At 41.3% G+C, this 21,839-nt stretch overlaps 1 protein-coding gene across 3 annotated transcripts in view; it reads right to left on the bottom strand.

Annotated features, from left to right (window-relative positions):
• The window catches only part of QRSL1 (glutaminyl-tRNA amidotransferase subunit QRSL1), a 108,461-nt gene that overhangs the window by 38,125 nt on the left and 48,497 nt on the right, over nucleotides 1-21,839 (bottom strand). For all 3 annotated transcript variants that reach the window (XM_085611227.1, XM_085611229.1, XM_085611228.1), the window contains 3 exons: nucleotides 14,211-14,386; nucleotides 13,994-14,106; nucleotides 11,270-11,462 (listed from right to left, as the gene is read on the bottom strand). In XM_085611227.1, coding sequence (XP_085467353.1) covers nucleotides 11,270-11,462; nucleotides 13,994-14,106; nucleotides 14,211-14,386 — 482 coding nt within the window. The remainder of the gene's footprint in view (nucleotides 1-11,269; nucleotides 11,463-13,993; nucleotides 14,107-14,210; nucleotides 14,387-21,839) is intronic.

The raw sequence follows: 21,839 nt of genomic DNA on the forward strand, positions 1-21,839 counted from the left end.
TATAACGAAAATGGCCTGTTCAGAATGATTTTACGTTAAGGATTTCTTTGTTTTGTCTTATAAGCAAAAACACATGGAAGAAATACACTCCATTTAAAAAAAAAAAAAGAGAACATCAATTGGAGGTATTTGTGCCATTCACAATAGAATGCTGATGAATTTCAACACAATAAAATACATTAAATAAGGTTTCTGAAAGACAACAAAGTACAATCTGTGTGATGTCTTAAGTGGTACAGAATTTCAATGTTACATTAACACATTTTTATTCTCCCTCTCTCACTGAGAGCAATGTGAAACAGTGTATAGTCCAGGAAGGCAATCCTAATCCTAGGACCTTCCAAATGTTGGCGGTTATAAACAGTCAGAAACAATCCAGTTGGAAGTAGCCAAGAGCAGTCGGAATTTGCCGAGAACAGCCGACACGCGTTTCGTTACTTTATGTAACTTTATCAAGGCTTTCAATAGGTGTCGCATTGAAAAAGAAGAAGAGGGGGATTTTTAAGTTCAAATTTCCCACACGTATGGTGACAATGAAATAGTCCTTAGTACGTTTCGAATATAAAATGTTCCATCTATCTCGAGAAAGTAATTTTCAAAGTGTAGTCTGGTGTCACGTATTCCAAGTCGTATGGACTTCACTCCTTCATCAAATTCTAAATCAATTCATGCAAAATTAAATTCATCCGTATGCGAATGGGTCGCGGATAAGCATGTAAAAGAAGTCTTGAGAGTCAGTGAGCTATGCTGCCAAGGGCTTTGATATGTCCTTCTAATGAGGTAACGTGGTCAGGAGATACAGGGTCGTCTGGTCAGATACGTGAAAATCCTTAACGGAAAATCATTCTGAACAGGCCATTTTTGTTATGCCTACAGCCCTTCACTGGCTTCCAGTTCAAAAGAGAATTCTTTTTAAGGCCCTCTGCATTGTAATTCAGGCTTTCCATGGAAAAGGCCCTATTATCATCCGGAATTTACTTGTATCCTAAAGTCCAGGGAGGTACCTTCGGTCGAGCAGACAAGGGCTCATGTCAGTGCCCAAGGTCAAATGAGCCGAGAAGTGGTGGCTGCTCCTTTGCGCAGCTTGTTGCCAAGCTCTGGAACACCCTCTCCGCTCCCCTCAGAAGTGAGCAGTCAGAAATCTTCTTCAGAAGACTTCTTAAAACTCACCTTTTCTGAAGCAGGGTTTTTGTCATAAGGGACATGTAGGTTTCCAGAGAGGTTTTGCAATTACCTCTGGGAGGCCCGGTCGCGTAGCTATGTGCTATATAAAAACAACTTGATTTAAATTGAATGTTTCTAGCCCAATTGCTTTGAAAGTCTTAGCTTTCACTTGTTATGAAGCTGACCTTCTACACAATCACCAAAGAGCATTGAACAAGAGAAGGACATGGTAAGCATTTTACGTTGTAAATCTTGCGTATGGCTGGCAAAACTTAATCAGGATGCTCTCCGGAGAGACCCTATATTTAGGCGTAGGCTACGAGTTCTAAAGGCCACTTATAACCTGGTTCTTATTAAGACGTCCCTTCTTGAGATCATCCTATAAACCTCATTTTTTTACTTAGAAGACTGCCAGATAGTTTTATCAAAGAATACCTATTATTTGATGAAGTTATCATATCGGCCCAACAGGACAGAGAGAGACTCTAGCAACCTTCATGGAGACTGCAGATGTGGCACAAACTATCCAGGTTAATTTATTAAAGTGAGTTGGTTGTATGACAACCACGCATGACATTACCACACACGCCTTTACAACACAGTCTTAACAACGCATAAATCTTTACAACGTATGTCTTTACTACGAACATTTTTACTAAGCATATACCTTTATTACGCATGCTTTTACAACGCAAATGTAAGTATTTCGCAGATAAGTATAAAGCCATTGTATATGTATATATATTTATATACACACGAATACATATATGTGTGTTTATACATATAGATATATATACACATAGTTATATATACATATATTTTTTACCTTATCGACCCCAAACCCTACCCACCCTAAACCCTAAAAATACACTTGCTACCCACATACCCTTACCCACCCTAAACCCTAAGAAATACCCTTGCCACTCAAATAGACTTACCAACCCTAAATCCTAAAGGAACCCTTGCCACCCAAATACCTTTAACCCTCCCTAAACCTTAAAAATACCCTTACCACCCACACACCCTACCCACCCTAGACTCTAATATTACCACCCAAATAACCCTACCCACCCTAAACACTAAAAATACCCTTGCCACCCAACTACCCTTGCCCACCCTAATCCCTACAAATGCCCTTGCCACCCAAATATGCCGAACCACCTAGAGTACCCTTGCCACTCAAATACCCATATGCACCCTAAACCCTACAAATACCCTTGTCACACAAACACCCTTACCCACCCTAATCCCAAAAAATACATTTGTCACCAAAATACCCTAAGTCACTCTAAACCGTAAAAATACCTTGTCACACAAACACCCGTACCCACCCGAAACCCTAAAAACACCCTTGCCCTAATATATCTATCTATAAATATATAGCTAGATTGACTGATAGGATAGGATAGATAGATAGATAGATATAAAGGCTTTATACTTACCTGTGAAATACATACATTTGCATTGTAAAGGGATATGCGTGGTAAAGACATATGCATTGTTAAGGACGCGTGGTAATGATATTGCGTGGCAACAGACGCGTTGTAAAGGTGGTTTCCTTTGCTCTCTATCTGGATGAACGGATAATGTGCAGTGTCCTTTCACAAAAAGACATGGTCTTCATCAATCACTTTATATATATATCATAGAACCATTCTGAAAAGAGAAGATCAGAAGATTTGGCTATACAAATATCTATCACGGGTTGAAGAGGCACTTGAACCAGTGGCAGATTTTAGTTTGAGAAAGTGCAGTGTTGTATAGTCTAAAAACTGACTGATGACTTGGTCTGCAGAATGGACTGATATATTTGATTTGGCTGTTCCCAAGCCAAAACTTCCTGAAAAGTCTCTATGTTCTTAGTAGGCGACACACTTGACTGTAATGCAGGATGAGATGTGGGTGAAAAGATGTCCCAATCGTTATCCAGTGCAGCCTCTTTTCACCATTGTATGAGGCCGATTGCAGAAATGATAATGCAAAGTGTAAGATCTTTCATTAGTAAGTGGTTGCAATCTCGGAGGGGTTCTGAACTCCTATGACTACGAGGGAACAGAGGTGGTCTAGGCCCCAGTGGCATTATGACTCACATTCATGCTACGACAGTGGCATTTGCTTATTGAACTAGCGTCTTTAATATAGCCTTATAGCCCGCCGTAGCGGGCTATACCGAGTATTAAAGGCCCGCTGCAGCGTTAAATGCCCGAGCCGAAGGCGAGGGACTTTAACAAAAGCAGCGGGACTTTAATTGCCAGTATAGCCCTGCTACGAAGGGCTATAAGGCTATTAGAACATTCTGCCACTAGAGGGCGGAATGTTCTAACAAATAAAGCCTTCAGGGAGCGTGAGGGGATTGAAATTGTTCACAGCCAGAGCTGTGAACAAAGAAACATTGGAATGTTGGAGCTCCGGGCTTATACCAGCCATTATAAGCCCGGAGCACTCTATCGTTTTCAATGAAGCTCCCAACATTCCAATGTTCTAATAGGCAGTATGCCTGGTGGGGCATCTCTGGTCAAGATGTTTCACAAGTTTTTGGTTTCTTCTCAGGGGAAAATGTAGCTGAAATATTATGAATCTGAAGAGTTATCTGGTGAGAGGTGAGGCCTTAATGTTCAGTGTTTAAATGTGATGCTGGCTCTACCATTAACGGCGGAATCAAAATTTAGAGAAGCTACAAATGTATAGGATAGGGTTCTCTAATATCCTGGAGCTTGATGTCAACAAAGTCTTGACGTTGTTGTTCTCTATGGATGGACTGTAGTCGAGGGAGCACGGCAGGACACCGAGTGCTTTAATGCTGAAGTTGAATGATGGAATCAGGAGTGCACATTCTGTTTTTCAGACCTCGCCCTCAGGGAACTAGCTGGGTTATTAAACTTTGATGATGAAGAGAAAGAACCTTTTCTAGATATCCTTCTTAACTCACTGTTCTAATGCTTCTGTTCTCTGAGGTGAAGTCCTTCATGTTCCTTGAAGAAGCTTCTCAACTTTTTCTGGCTAACTGGGCATTCCTTTGTTGTGTGGGAATCTGTTATACACAGCACACACATCACAGGAGGATACTGCAAGGACTTCTAGCTGTACGCTAACAGGAAGAGTTCCTCACAAATAATGAGGGCATCCCTCACAGCTGTGAAGAAAACATCTGGGATGAAAGCCAGTTACTTTTCCGAGCAAAGTAACACTGCTGTGAAAAACATCAATATAAAAAATAACGAAAAGAAAAGGAACAATGCTCAGTAGTCCAAGATCCGGCTCACAGGAGCTATAAAAACAGAAGTGCAGCTTCCAGGATAGAGCATTGTGGGACACAGGAGGTGCTGCTTCAGCTAAAAGAAACTAATTAAACATTTTATTGTTTAGCTTATGTAGCATTGCAATCAAAAAGAATAAACACATAAAAAGGTTAAAAAAATCAGGGTTACATTTTCAACACAATACAAATATTCTTTATCGCTCTCCATGTATCCTTATTCCTACTAGGTTCCCCTCCTTAGGTGGGTATCTATTTGAGTAAACGGCGAGCCAATTCTAATCTAAATACATTTTTAATTGTTATGGATTTCTTTTTAAAAGAAAACAAAAACGTACGTCAAGTAATGTTGCATGCAGATATGTACATATAAAGGAATTAGACAAAAAGATACATAAACTAACATTTTTGAAAATCATTATTTCTTATTAAAAGTGCTCTGATATTCTGCACGTGGGCGGGTCAGTTCAGTGTTCATGACTATAAATAAAGATCCCATGATGGTGAAACCCATTATCAGATTTGACAACACATCTGTGCGCCACTGCTAATGGAAATAAATAAAATAAAAATTCTAAAGTAGGTTAAATTAATATTTTTTGCCTTAAAAGTGCTTAGCAAGCTACTCTATATGTAGTGATGCTGCTCTACCAGAAAGAGATACATGGGAACACCATCTTCACTGTTGGTATTCATGGTACTTTTTTTTCACTAGGTCTTCCAACCTCTTATTTTTCCCTATCCAGGTTTCACTCCAGATGTGTGACTCACAGCTCCCTCTGAGCACGCTTCTTAAGGTTCCTCTTTTAAATTGGCACAGCTGCACCCCCTTACAATCCTCCCTGCAGTCGTCTCATGTACACACAAGACCTTCAACTTGGATGGTGAGATGAGCATCTGAAATGGCTGCCGTGTGCAGAAAACTTCTACTAATTGACACATCCGGTTAGTGGTTGTCAGACGCAATCCTGCTGCCCATGTGATTGGCAGGTAGAGCATGGCGGAACACTGGAAAAATACAGAACATTGCGTCAGACGGCGGAGGATGCAGGCTGCCGCCCACCATGAAGTGAGGTGAGGGGGAAAAACGGGGAAGTAAGGTATGGGCCGGAGCAGGATGAGAACCAGTCAGCAACGTGGCTTTTCTTCAATATCAAATCTAAGGATAAAAACCTAGAAACGCACAGCTCGTTAACAGTTGCTCATCTGTAAAATAGCACTGCAGGAAACCAAAATTAGGAATATTAGTTTTAGGAGAACATCAGAAGTAGAAAAGTGTTTGGCTTGTTTGCATAATTCTACCATCCAACGAGAACTATAGCACCTTGTACAAGGAGAAGTGGTGAGGTACCCAGTTAGCCAAGAACTAATCTTTATTATATGCCTCTGTGCTTTTCCTTGTGTTTTTTTTCTAAACAAATATGCCAGGAAGTTATTGAGCTATTCCGCCAATCCTACGAAACAAGAAAATGTGACTGCTGTGTGGCTGTATAATTAGTAGGCCTGGGCTAAAATTCCGTTCCGCTCGCGGAAATTGCAATAATTTAGCATTTTCGCGTTCCGTGGAGAGCGTGAAAATGTCAACATTTCCGCAATCCGCATTTTACCGGAAATTTTTTGCTTGCTCGCGCTGTAAAATAATACATTCTGGCGTGCGCGCGATCGACTTACCTGAATCCCCGCGTTCGCCGACAAGTTTTCCCGATCCGGTCGCGTTCTCCACGATATGTTGGATTGTTGGTAGCCATTTGCGCTGTCTCACGACAGTTCGCGCCCACAGTAACGTCATTCGTCGCGCGATCACGTCTTTCTTCTCGCGATCATCCACCCCGAGACAAGTGAAAACAAGATGGCCGCGCCCGCGAGCAACCGCATGGGTAAGTTGGCGAGCCGCGACCACGCAGAAAATATCGCGAACGGGCGGGAAAAAAACTTCTGCATCTTCGCGATATTTCCGCGTGTTTGCGGAGATTTTTAACATTTTCGCGATAATTTGCAAAAGTGAATTTCGCAAATTCCGTCCATCCCTAATAATTAATAGGCCTGGGCGAAAATTTCGTTCCGTTCGCGGAAATTGCGATAATTTTACATTTTCGCGCTCCGCGGAAAGCGCGAAAATGTCATAATTTCCGCATTCCGCAGCTTCGCGATAATTTGGTTAATACATTCTCACGCGATCGCCTTACCTGAATCCCTGCGTTCGCCGACAAGTTTTCTTGATCCGGTCGCGTTCTCCATGAGATGTTGTATTGTTTTTAGCCATTTGCGCTGTCTCGCGACAGTTCGCACCCACAGTGACGTCATGCGTCGTGCGATCACGTCTTTCTTCTCGCGATCATGCACCGCGAGACAACTGAAAACAAGATGGCCGCGCCCGCGAGCAACCACATGGGTAAGTTGGCGAGCCACAACCATGCAGAAAATCTCGCGAACATGCGGGAAAAAAACTTCCGCATCTTCGCGATATTTCCGCGTGTTTGCGATTTTCGCGATAATTTGCGAAAGTGGATTTTGCAAATTCCGACCACCCCTAATAATTAGGCCATAGTGTAGCTGTTTATGGTATAGTTAGTATATGGCAGTGCTATGTATGTGGGTGTCTGTCAGTGTTTATAGTGCTCGGCCGGAACTCTGAATATGCCTGGTCTCTTTTTATTACATAGGGTCGGATAATGACTTTGGCAGTCTGGGAACGGGCCGCCATGCCAGTGCCCCGCTCCAAGACCGCCAAAGTAAACCGCCGACCACCCCCCAGATTACGAATTGTTTTGCAGTCGGAGTGGTGGTCCCATGGCGATGCCTTTTAAAAGGCACCTTAATGAGAGCACCACAGCCCGTACCGGCACAGCATGGACTGTGCAGTCCATGCCATGCAGGTACGGGGGGGCGCATGCATACAGGGGAACACACATGTGCCCTCCTACATGCATCCCTATGCACAGGGTTAGCAGGGCCCCCCTTTCCCCCCCCCCCCACCCCCCCCCCCCAACACCACACTTTTTATGGCGGGCTCACCGCCATGAAAAGGCTGGCGGTAGGGACATTCAAAATATGCTTGGCGGTGCTGCAGCGGCACCGCCATGCATATTGCTTACCCTGACCGCGATGCAGCCGCCAGGGATCATGGATCTCTGGCGGTTGCAGCAGTCCGATGGCAGTCCGACCGCCAAACTCGTAGATCAATGGTCAGACGGCAGGTGAGGCAGTCCCAGACTGCCAACGCACCTCCACCGCGAGTGTGGCAGTCGTATGGACTGCTGTACTCGTAATCAGGCCCATAGTTCTGAATATGTCGAGGATTGGAATATGCCAATACTCCAACCACTGGTTCATGCTGACCTGGCTCAGGTTCTGGGAATCATGTGGACTGCACAGGAATGCAATGCACATTATATTCTTACTATTCCTGCCCAACACCACTGTGTTGTTTTTAGTCACAGCAAACTGTTTTTATTATTGTGCTTACCATCAAGTATTTTTGATTATGTTTCGTGTTTTAAAAAAAGGAAAATATCTGTGAAATAAATATATTTTTAGAACACATTTGTATTTAGACTATCTGAAAACAGAAGTTAAAGTATGCAGCATTCATGCAGGCATTATTTATTCACCATTTGTATTTAACATTTCGAACATAAATGCTGTGCATTAGGAAAATATATCATTGCTATACAGGGAAATAAACAGACTGGGTGGTTCTACAAAAAACAATGTGGTTGTAAATGCTGCAGGTTAAGTACCCTGTCGTAAGACAGCAAGGACAGACAGATCTCTGGATAGATGTCCCGCCCTACAATAGGGAGCATATGGAACTCTCCCAGCAAAGAAAAGAAATATTCAAGACCCAAATGGAACTCATGAAGGTAGTAAAGGCCTAGCTCTTCCTCGGCTGATGAAGAAGGATCACGTTATCATCAAACAGAACCACCTTCTATCACAAGGCAGGTATGGACAGCTTATAACTATGAATCACATGGGAGCTATCAGTAGCTCTTATACTGCTTTTGAGTAGCTTGCACACGAACTGCCAGAGAGATGGTTTAATTATATGCAGCTGCCCACATGATAAGGTAGCACTTGTGCACCCTGTTCTGTGACAGACAGAAAGCTGGCAGTGCAGGGCCATGCAGCCCAACCTCTTTAAAAAAATATTTTATTATTTTTCTCTTTCTTGCTTTCTCTACTTTTTTCTCCTTGCCTAGCCTATCTTTGCTCCATCATTTTCTTTCTTTTGCTTTTTTTCTCTTTCTAGTTTTTCGATCTCCTGATCTTTGATTGTTCAATATTTTTGTCTCCCATCTTATTTGCTTTCTCTTCTTCTTTCTCTTCATTTTTTCTTTTCTACTATTTCTTTCTCTGCTTCTATCTTTATTTCTTTTTTGGTCCTCGATCTTTCTGTTTTGCTTTCTCTTTTTGGCTATCTTTTTTTTTATTCTGGTTTCTTCTCTTTGTCTTTTCTCCAATTATCGTTTCTTCTCTTAGTTTCTTTTTTACTTTCTCCTTCCTTTTCCGTCTTCATCTAATTACTTTATCTTTTTCCCCTCTCATTTCTACTCGTTCATCTCATTCCTTCATTTCTTTCTTTGTCTGTCTTTCTAACTTCTGAAAGTAATCTCTTCATCCATTGATTTGCGAGCTTTCTGATTTGCATGTCCGTGGACATCACACCATAGCTCACAAAACGACAGCAGTACCATTCTGTGTATTGGATAACGAGATCACAAGCATCAATGAGACACTCACATCTAAGAGGTGATCAATAAACAAGAGCAAAGAGGTAAAACAGATCTTTGGGGACCAAACAGGAAACATTTTGAGGTACCTTGTTGAGCGCTTAATGTTCTATGCTCATTGGAGTAGGAATGATGTGCTCCAGGGGCACAGTTTACGTTAATTGGTCTTTATGCATCCTATAACAGGCAGTAGCTTAGGATGCATTTTTTTATTGTTCAGAAGTACCTCTCCATGTAGGGAAGGTTTAATACCCCTGCTCTGGATCATAATCATAACTAAAGCTTCCCCTAGGATGGTAGACATGACTCCAATCACAGTTAGCTATCACTCTCCGCTGCTATAGTCCACACAGAAGTACAGCTAAACTTTCACAGCATGATGCCGAACAAAGACACCAATCTTATTTTGCTCACATTTCAGATAGCAGCACTGATAATGGCATAACATATGTTATCAGAACTGATGATAAGATGCCTGCACATAGCTTGTGAATTAGCAGCAGCAAGCACCAACTAAACAATATGAGCAGTTCAATCCACCCACAAACATACCATGAATATCACTCTTATAGCAGATTTAAACATATTTTGAAACACAATTTTTTTTGTGTGCAAAGATTAGCATGCTAGTTTCTAAACAACACATATAAGCAAACTTTTCATTTTCGAAAAATCAACTCGATTCTTCCCAAACAAAACTTTTTCCCCCATGAAACACTGTTTTGTCCTACAATACTAGCTTTTTAATTTTAGTAATTATAGATTTGGTTCACAAACAACACCTTTGTATTCTTGCCACATACTCAAAATTAATACTGCACATAGACTGTTTAGTCTTACATGCCTATTTTACCCCTCATATGCAATGAATGGCCATCATGTGCAAGAGAATTCTACCATTATGCCAGTGATGACCATAATTCTGTCAAGACCGACAATATGACATGACTGTGCATTAAATTGTCTGGGTCTTGTAGGAGCCAGTTCACAGCGGACATCATGACAGCAACCTCTCACATACAATTCATTGTATTACTGGCATCATTATGCCATGGCATAGTTATGTTAGCGATGTGCTTCGGAATGCCAAGGATAGATGCAATGTATCACAAATGTACTGCACTATACCAAGGGTAGTAACCATCATGGCAAGAATAGACACAATATGCCAGAAATGACCAGCATTTTGTCAGGACCAGTATTAGCTGAGATGTGGGCTTTATCGCGCCACTGCTGCCAATAAAATGCCTTCAATAACTGCAGTTATGTCTGGGATTGTCAGAGGCAAGCACCATCATGTCAAGGATGGCTATGATATCTAGCTAGAATTTAGGTTTCAAGAAGGTAGATCACACACAGACACGCACATGCACAACACCTCCTTCATTCCCATGGCACACCTGCTTTGGCTCCAGCCTGCCATTTGGCTTCTTGGTGACCGGCGTAGGGTCCTTCTCTACAGCCGGGTTAACTGGGCTGCTCCCAAGGGATTTATGTTGAGCCCTTATTAAGGGACGTTTGCATAGCAGAAATTGCCCATTAGAGGAACAAACCCTAGCAACAGTTTTGTTAGTCGTCGGGACTGTCCATCCTTAACTTATTCAAACATTTCTGGACCAACATAGTTTGCATATTTTTTGCACATGGACAATCTACCCATCTTTACTGCTATTTTAAATTACCTCTAATACAAGAATGAATTCCTATTTTAATATAATCTCAATTATTTGCACAGAGTACCATAAGTAAGCACAAAAAAACACGCCAAAAAAACCAACCTGGTGGTCGTACAATAACATTTGCAGACCTATTCACAGCAATCAGTATTTTATTTGCGGATGGTACTGTAAATGCCTAAAAGTAAACTGGCTGATAGTATTAGCTCTCAACTTAGCATTTTAAGACTCTATTTAAGAATGTATATATGGAAAAAACTGAAAAGTCTGGTACTTAAATAAATGAAGAGAAATCTGCAACCTTAGCTCATATCTTCTCATCTATGAATTCAGTCCTCGTGGAAACATTTTTCAAACTTCAAGTTCAAATTCACTTAATGTCACATCGAGGAACCACATCACGCTGTTGAATGCTTTCGAGGAAACTTAAGAACACCTACCGTATTCAAGTCCATCAAACCGTGCCATGTTTGATGCCACTTCTGAATTGCATAGCACGTGATAGCACACTATTGAATAACCAGTGTGAGGTAGTGACACTTCAATGACCTTTGCACCTGCAGCTTCAAACAGGTCAGCAGCTCTAGACCAAAGAGCCACTGTTTCTCTGGACAATCCTGATGCATGGTATTCCTGATAAGATGAAAACAAGGCAACCATTAACCTTAGCATGAATAACTCATTAAGTGTGATTGAGTATGGTCAACAATGATTTCAAGAAGCAAAGCCTCAGGCATGAGATGAGCCCAGGCTCGATCAGCTGGGTTGGGAGAGGTTGTTACCCATGGTGGTTCACAATTGAATTTATATATTTGGTGGGAAGAACCATTTTTAGGTGCCTGTTAAACCTATAACATTAAGGGCCAAGGGTGTGAAGTTGGAGCAAGCAGGTACTCAAGAAAACAGCTTAAACCAGTTAGTATTCTGGATGGAACAACGACACACCAACTAAAATATATCCCTCTACTGAGACAATTAAAGATTTAAAAATGGATCTGATGCCATTAATTTACTTCTGATTCTCCTATATAAAAACCTACAGCGGGCCCACATACGATTAGATACCCAGGCGTTGGCAGAATATACAGAAACATAAGCTGGTAGATTAGATATCAGTATGGGGATATTTTTCACTGAGGAGTTCTGCGTGAAATACTAGGCAAGATAAGTGAAGCTAAAGAGTTCTCTGATGTCAAGCACCCCAAAGAGGTGGAAAATTCTCTTCTTGATATCTACATATCTAGAATTTATGCCACCCAGGTCAACCACAAGCTCCCCCAAAATTCGATCCCAAGTGCCATCAATGGAGGTGTACAGAAGCCATGCACTATTAAATGAAGTAAGCCTTTCTATCTCCCTCCTTACCCTACACTTCGCCACATCGCATATATACAAGACATGACTGCTGCCCTGCCACAGTCCTCACTACGCTCTTGCTTCCATTTGCCATTTCCCAATGTGTTTGAATAAATCTGGTATCATGCCACTAACACAATTTCCAGAGCAGCTCTTTTCTCCACTCGTTTATTTAAAAAAATATTTCCTGCCTTCCTGCTGCCCTCGCTTAATTCCATGTGTGCTTCACTCCCACTCCGTTAATGATAATGCCACTCCTGCAAAAACTCATTGAGAGAAGGAGCAATTACCATGCACACTATTGACTCCTGCAGGACTCCAAAGGACCCTAGGTAGACAGGAGAGACAGTGACTCGCCATTCACCATTTCATTCCTTTCTATAGGAGACTAAGGATAAGAGCGGGAAGGCAATGGACTCATTGGTTTTCCAGTATTGATGTCATATCAATGGAAAATAATGTATTTTTTCAATGTTTGATGTAACTACAGTGAATAAAAGTTACTTCATTTACTGATTCCAACTGATGACTTCATGCAGGAGTCATAGGCTGCTAAAAATCATAAGAGTTTCACTACTACCATACATTTTATTAAAGAAGGCATAGCTCAATGACTCACTGCTACTTCAAGATCAAGATTTTGGACGGCTAAGTACATCTTCTTTATCTTCAGGAACTAAGTTTGTTAAATATAATATCATATTTCAAATTCAGACTGGAAATGTTACCATTGGCAACAACCATGAAAATCAGGAATGAGCAACCAACCAGCAAATATAGATACTGTGAAGTTTAAGTTGCGGCCATCTTGGAACAATAAAACAACCACAATGTATTTAGACTAATGTTCCAAGATGGCCACCATGTTTATAATCCGCGAGCAAATGGTGCAGCACCTGAAAAATGGATGATTGAAAAAATAAAGCAACAATTTGTTTCTGTAGCTTTCATTTTTCAGGTGCTTTTGACAGTGCTTGCTCCGCATTGCTACTGGTCCACCCATTGGCTGATTTCAGATGTAAATTCCAGTGGACGCACAGGGACAAGCCAAATAGTCAATAGAAAATGGTGAGACTAAAATACTCCTATAGATGGATTTAAGATGTGATGGAAAGTTGCAGTGCAAAAGAAGCTAACAGCTATGGCTCACAAAGGTTTCCCCAAAGTCCCTTGAAGTATATAATAAAACATGCTCAACTTGAATGGAGCAAACACCACTTGCGCCTAACCTAAAAATAAACAACCAGTTTAATACAGGAGAATGAGAGATATATTAATAAATAAAATCACAATCTTTTTCAGCGTAAACAGACCATATTTCTCTATTGGTGTTGTTTTTGGAGGCAATGTTATTACTGTTACTTATGTGTTCTAATATGTTGGTTACTTGGTCCAAAACTGCCTTGGCTTTTCCATACACAGTTTAAGAAAATTAACGATCTTTTATCAAAGGCTCTTTTTTCACCACTTCTCAAAGCCGTAAATATCATGGTACATAAACTGCCATGTACAACTCAAGTTAGGTCATGTTCATTTCCTAAACGGTAACCCGAACTTAATATATGTCCCAATGAACGTATGTTAAGTGATACATAAACTAGCTTCTGGCGCTTCAGTGACGTTATAGGAGGTTTGATGATTGAATGTTCCTTTCAGGAAAAAGTTGATGATTTATGCTTTGCAATGTTAAAAATCAAGCCGAATGCCTACATATCGGTACTCGTACCTTGGAACCTAATGTGGGCTAATATATAATACTAAAAAAATGAAATTCATATTTTTGGTAAAGTCAAACGTGTAGATGTTACCCTGGGTATTCCAATACAAAGTTTGCTGACATCTATTTCCTCGGGTAGTTCGAATGACTGAAATTGGTCTTGCACAGTCGTTGAATCCTTCGGATCATGGCCCGCAAGCACACCTAAAAGATAAAAAAATAGTCACCCGTAACCAACAGAAAACCAAAACTAAAATTGTACATGTATTTTCCTAGCACAATAGGAGAAATCAGTGATAAAGGCATACTCAATACAATGGCTGCATCATCCACGCTCCTGGTTAAAATGCCTGGCACGTCCATGGAGTTCACCAATGGAATAAGGCCATGGCGGGAGAGTAGTCCGTAGGTAGGTTTCAATCCAACCACTCCACAGTGAGCAGCTGGATTCCTGGTGGAGCCTCCGGTATCTGATCCCAGAGCCCTGCAGGTGAAATACAGGAATCACTAACCATTTATTAATAACATAATAACATTAATACAGGAGGGTCAAACGTTGGGGAGAATTAGAGAAATTGAGAAAGGTTACTGGGCTTCTCCATCATTAAAGATTCAAACCAATGTGGCATACTGAGAAAGTGAACAAAAAAAGACATCTTGCAAGCACATTTTCATCGAGTCTTCCAGTAACAACAGAGTCCTTGGTTAAAAATGTGTTTCTCTGGATACTTTTATAGGCCTAGGAAAGTTACTCGTCCAAAACCGCGTGACAATGTAGCAAATGTTCGGCTGAAGTCTGATCTTTTTGAGACACAGTTGGAAGGCAGCTTCCACAAAGCTTGATGATGTTACAGTGTAACATCAACAAGTGAATTGTTTTCTTTGTTTTTGAAACACAAATGTTCCTTTCATCAAACAATTTGCAAAGCCTATATATACACTGCAGTGTGTTCAGTACACAACCTGATGCAGTTCACGCATTTTTGGGGCGTCACGCATTAACATGCGCTTCACCCACGGGGTGGGGCGTCACGCATTAACATGCGCTTCACCCACGGGGTAAAATGACACATGCTGGTGTGCATTACTACTCACTGGTGCACTGCAGTGATGGTTTACAATATAACACAAAATTGTGCGGGGGTCCATGAGGCATAAATGTCAGGCAGGGGGGCACTGATACTTCAAATTACACACGCTGAAGGACTATCACCATCTTTACAATAATAATAAAATCTTCGATTCATGGTCAACATGTAATTTAAGGAAATCATTCCAAAAATGTTTTAAGTGTCCTTTGCTCTTGATACCCGTGCATGTAGTGATATTAACTCAACTAACAGTGTTTAATAACCTCCCATAGATTTGCACGAGGACATTAATTTCTAATTGTCCAGACCCCCCAAGTTACATATATACAAAAAGATCACAGTCCCTAGACCAGATTTATGACTTTCATGAATCACAAATATTTGCATTAGTATATCTGGACTCTACGACAATCGAATGTTTCCAGGCGTACCACCAGAAATCTTGAATGAAAGCCTTTTTCATGTGAGCAAAAATATACGTGCAAAATCTTTTGAGGAAGTGCAAATGCACTTACTCACCTAACAAGAAATCTGATCCTTGTGGGCAAATCTCTCCCCACCTCCCAATGTGCACCTCCCACCATCTTAAGCATAAGCTAACTATCGAACGACGCTGAAGCTTCAGATGGCCTCCAGGGACAATAATGGGCAAAAAGGCTTAAAAAAGATCCATGCATTCATGCACCTAAAACACCACCACAGGGCTCATCACTGCTGAACATGCTTGAGTATCAATTGGCCACCAGCTTAGTTTATTGCAGCTGAAAGTGGTGGTCACCAATCAGTGCCAGAATTGATCCAATCGGTTTTCTATCAAAACTGAATCCATATTTTGGATTTATACCATCCTGAATAAATGACTGAAATCTGACTCTTCCTTTTTTAACGCTTTCAGCATCAAGTAAATAGGTTTGTAATATGAATTAAAATTCCGTGCTGACTATGGGCCAGAAGGCTACATTCTGCCTGAGTACACTGGAATTCAAGCCTTCTGTTCCGTTAGCTGAGTATACCCAGGTACTCATTTATAGCAATTCCACAGATCCAGAGTGGACCAGAGGCTTATCCTGGCTAGAACTGATAATCACAAAAACTCCAGGCCAGTGCGTAGCAGATTTTAATGCAGAGGACGATCCATTGGGAGATGGTCCGTTTCTGAACAGACTTTCCTTTCTTGGCTCTGGCATACCCCATGAAGAGTTGGTCGTCCATCCAGGCCAAGGTAGAACGACAGCACTCTATTTGGGTCAAGTCGGTGGAGTCGCTCCTCTTCCTTAGTGGGATGCGGCAGGGCATAAAAAGTAGGCAGAGTGATGGACTGGCTACATGAAAGGGAGTGACAATTTTTGCAGAAAGGAAGCTTTAGAGCAAAGAACCAGCTTGTCTGGGAAGAAGTTGAGAGACGGAGACTTATATGACAAAGCTTGGAGCTCACCGACCCTCCAGGCACATGTTATGGCCGCTAGAAAGGCCATCTGGATGGTAAGGACAGCTGTGTAGCGGCTCAAAAGGAGTGCACATGCACATCAGAAATGGGAGTACTAGATTGGTGTCCCACTGAGGCATGATGAAGGGTGAAGGTGGAAACATATGTTGAAGACCTTTCAAAAATCTATTTACAATAGAGGATTTGAAGAAGAATGGCTGATCTGGCAACCACAGAAAGGCTGAGATGGCAGAAAGATAAACTTTTAAGGTGACTCAAAGCAGAGCCCTGCCAGGCAAGAGAAATAATAAAAAGGAGGCCCTGAGAAAGGGGAGTAGAAAGGGGGTCAACGTGCTTTTCTGTACACCATGCTACAAACTTGCCCCAGTGGCAGGTGTATACTGTCTTGGTGTAGGGACACCTGGATGCCGAGATAACATTGCAGATTTCAGGCAAAAGGTTGAAAGCTGTCAACTGTCGCCGCTCAATCTCCACGCATGAAGGCAGAGTGTTGACAGGTTCAGAAGCTTCCCTTGCTGCTGCGACAGGAGATCCTCCAAAAAAGGTAATTAAAAGCCTGGAAAATAAGCATATATCTAAACATTAAAAGAAATGTGAAAATATGTTAATACTTCGAAAGGAACATTTCATTGAGCTGAAAGAGCAGATGTAACACTGACTTTCCACAGGACTACTTACTGATTTATTTGAAATGCTCAGATGTCAGCTAGGTGTACGCAATAACAATAGACTCTTGTAGGCCTCAGCTCCATTTATATATAGGCAAATAGAAGAACAAACAAACCCCATCTGGGTAAGGGTATTAGATTCACGAAAGGACCACTTCCGTGCTCTAAAGAAGATTTATAATTCCAATTCATTTTGCATTTAAATGCTGCTCAGTTACTGGTCTACACTGTATTATTTTCCCATATGAGCTTGAAAAATAGTGTTTGAAGAGGTAAGCTGGTTATTATGAGAGATTGTATCCCAGTACCCACTTACCAATCTTAAAGAGGATTCATCAGACCATCTATAAGTATAGAATTCTGCATCATCCAGGGACAAAATCTAATTTAAAACTTCTTAAAAACATCAGGGTTTCTACAGCCTTGAATAAACATGTGATATTAAAAACAATGTTTGGCACATTGCTGTTATATTGCACCATTATCAGTAGAGTAGGATATTCCTTGCAACAGAATGTTTCAATGCAGTTTGAAAACATTCCTATATGTGTGCCTGTCAAATGCACGTTAAATGGACAGGCATCCCACAAGGGAATGACCAAAGGTTCCAAATCTTGTTTTTTCCCGTTATTGTCGTATCGGATGGTCCCTCTCGTTGTAACACACTATTATCACTACAAAAACACAGACTTATGGGGGTGTGACCAGCCACCAGCAAAGATTGTCGCTTGAGGTCCAAACTCCAGTATTTCGTACAGCAGTGACAGTATATCTACGGGCAGATGCAGAGGGCACCTGTGTCTGAGATACTCTGGCAAATGCATACAACGAGGATCCACTAAAAGTCAATTTTTTTGTCAATAAAAACTAAAGAAGTTTATTTGGACAGGATCGAAAGAGGACCTCCAAAAGTGTGGGAGGGTCTCTGTGAGGGTCTCAAGTGTTACACGTCTTCTTGTCCCACTGCTAGAAGTATAGCCAGCGGGCGAAAATCAGCATGGTAGGCAGCGGATAAGCCGAAGTAGAGAGTAGGCATCACTGAAGTACAGCTGCGGTACCCTGACTGAGGGATCTGCATATGCCCCATTCGGGTCGATCAGAACCAAAGAAGGAAGGCCCCATTTATGAAGAAGGCCCATGTAATGTATTAAGTAAAAAATGAAGCCAGACATACAGGAGTCACTTCGATTCTAAAGGGAACAAGGTGACAAATAAACTGAAGCAGAGGCTGAGTAAGGAGGAAGAGTGGGCACTCTGGGAGCATATTAGAAGGGATGTTAGTATTCATGAGGTAGGTCGGTATGCGACTCACTAGTAATCGATATTTCAGACTAGAACATTTTCATACATTAGGAATTGTGATTGCCTAACTGCGATTCAGTAAGAATCTCAATTAGGATATCACAATCCATATTTTTGTTTACATATGGCCCATTTAAAGATGCTAAAGATAGACAAAATGATAACTGTAATCATGAAGGAAAGAAAGACACCGACTGAAAGAGCACAGAGTCTTATTTAGAGTTTGAGAGAGGGATACTCTGTCAAAAAGTTGACAGGTGTTCCATCTACCATATTACAAGTACATCTTAGCCTAGGGCACACAAAATATGGCATATGGGATGATCGTCATATTCTGATAGACTTAAAATAATTCCATAGAAATTATATCAGGCTAAACCACATCAGGGTTTTCGGCCGCTCAACCATAACTGAAGGAGAGGACACCAATTTTTTTATTGCAAACTGGGTCACAGACATTTTGGGGCAGTAATTCTTTAGGTGTTGACAAAGGTTTCTGAACTAAAACTACCAGCAGACGATTCAGCTCTAACCTTTGCATGACAGACCTTAGAATGAGGATTCTGGGGCTAAAAAAAAGAGAAGCGAGGGCTGCATAGTGCAGTGATTGTCAAGTAGGCCAGCCAATACATTAATGCAGTAGCCGAATGTGCTTTAGACATTAACCTAAACCCGATAAGGTCAGTCTAACGGAGCAAGTATTTCAGCTGGCAGGAGTATTGGAAACTAATCTTAGCATCAAAACAGACTGGACAGGTAATCTAGAAACTTACAAAGACTCTAGGCTGCTCTCACCAGTTAAACATTCCGGCACTTAGTTGGCATGTACCAACATACATTTAGTTTCAGAACAATTAAGCCCAATTTACCTTTTCACCTCCCTCAGCTAACTGAGTCCACTCTAACTTGTATTTTTCCCCCCGGCTTAGGAGTATATAGCGCCATCAGCAAAACTAGAAAACAAGGACATTTTCTAAGTTTGCATTTTGCCAGTATGGGATACGTATGAAAAACTCATAGCTCACAATCAAGTTCCCGTACCAGAGTTCCTTTTTATGAGACGAACCCAGATGACACCACAATCTTCATCTCTCATTTATTGAGAAAAATACAGCCCAAGCAACGACTGAGAGGTTGGCTGGTTATTCCAGCACATTCTGGGACAAATAAAAAAAATCTGATTGAAAGGACAGAGGTTTGCCAAGCCCAGACTATAGCACAATCAGATATTCACCAGGCCTGGGCAGACTTCGCAGAGTGAAAAAAAAGTGGGGAAAAAAACTCCACCAAGCTATGCGGAGTTCCGCGAGTGGCGGAGTGCGTTACCTTGTGCCATTCGTGCTGATTTTTACTGCCGGGTGTTTGTCCCACGCTGTAAAATGAGCATGAACAGCATCACGAAGAGCGCAAGAGGGCGCAGCTTCTTTCAGCCGCTCGAGTAGCAGTTCTACTCGAGCGGCAGCTTCCTCAATGCGAACAGAAGGTTTCTCTATGAGAGGGGTAGCAACCATCCACGACCACCCGCGTTGATAAATCTCACCGGGAAGCAGTCTAGCATTGGATTTTCCTCGCTCACGGTCCCCAACTTATTGTTGCTGAGCACGAGCAGGGAAAAAACTCTGCTCTGTGGAGTTTCTCGCAACTCTGCGAACTCTGTGGAGCGCAGAGTGTGAAAAACTCCACATACGGAGTGGAGTTCACTGCCCAGACCTAGTAATCACATGAATAAAGAAGTGAACACATCTACACATCAAGTGACTGTTTGGGCCCATTTAATAATAAGGAATAAGGAATTCTGGTTATACAGCTATTGCCACATTTCTATTTACCATTTAGACCAGGAGTATACCTCGCCCTCATGCACAACGGGGTGTGCAGGTAGGCAGTACCCAAAATACTGCACAATTCTTGACCTTTTAATCTTAGTACTGGACTATACTTGTGCACACATTTTTGTATGCGTCACCCACCATTTAATCTAGACTGGGTTACTCCTCTGCAATCCAAACATAAACTGCCTAACATGCATCAATGTAGAACGCTTTGGAGTCTGTAATATGATGGTTCTGTATCTGCCCCAACTGATACAAGGCTCACAACAAGCAGTCTTCCTCAACTGAAATCACCTTTACTCCATCTTTTCATAACATAAATATTTAGAACAATTTAGAAGACACTATATGGTCATTTAAGAAACAGGATTAGCAATAAGCCTGGTTAGGCCAAATTTCTATATTTTGAATAAACTAAGCTTATGTATCATCCAACAAGTTTACAAAAATAAAGGCATTGCTCTTGCTTGTTCACTTGATAGGATTGATGATACTAATATTGATAAAAAATGTAGCAATGAAGAATTTAACACCAAGGTGAATAGGGTCTATGCTACTGAATTGTTCATTTCACCTTATGGTGCAAAGGGGAGGCTGAGGGAGCCAATTTACGTATACTCAGCTGTTTGTAGTAAAACGTGTGAATTATTGTTTTTATACACACGGTTAAGGCACTCCTAGAGCCTTAGTGTTATTGCACATTGATACATATTTTAAATGCACCGCCATGTTGTTTTCCAGTGTTGTGCACTGCCATGTTGTTTTCCAGTGTTGTTCACTGCCTATTCAGCTGGAGAGTTGAAGTAAGCATAGGCTTGTTGTGAAGCTGCATTGCAAAGTGAGAAACTGCAGTTTTATACGTCAGATTAACTTTGCTATGCCGCAGTGGCAGAGAACTCTAAATCTAGCAGATTTACCACCATCTGCAAGAAGTGAAACACTGATCACCAGAGGGAATATGATCTGCGTCAACCAAACCTAAATTACATCTACACATCTACATTAAATTACACATCTACATACCAAATTATTATTTGAAAGTTTTAGTCTAGGCCAAGTTGGTCACAATCAGATCTTATGTGTAAGCGAACAGTAAGGAGCAAGTGTGTTGCATACAAGGCCGAATAGGACTCACAGTTTCTGTCTATAGCAAATTCTGCAGTTTGAATCATGGAATATATTCTATTTACTAGGATGAACCAGACCAATTTCGTATTTTTCAATTCTGTACCAATGCTCAACTGAGTTAACAGGGTATACTACGCTGAATTTAATTTTCGAATGAAATAGATAGCAAACTAAAAATAATGCTGAATCTTGCGGTATGTTATACTTTCGTGGGGACTGCCATAGTGGTAAGGATGTTATTGGGGCTGTAAAGGGCAGACCAGGTGGTAAGCATAAAAGCATTCTAAAATGACTAGAATATATGGGCTTTCTATTACATTTATGTTCAAGTACAATCTTATAAATCGCAAGGTAATAGCATTAGAGCACAGTGTCTATGATATATCCATCCTTCAAACTGCCACCTATAAAGAACACCTACTGAAAATTACAGCGAATTACCTTTCAAGGTAGCAACAACTTAAAATGT

This window comes from Triturus cristatus, chromosome 6 (assembly GCF_964204655.1).
Source record: "Triturus cristatus chromosome 6, aTriCri1.1, whole genome shotgun sequence".
NCBI lineage: Eukaryota > Metazoa > Chordata > Amphibia > Caudata > Salamandridae > Triturus > Triturus cristatus.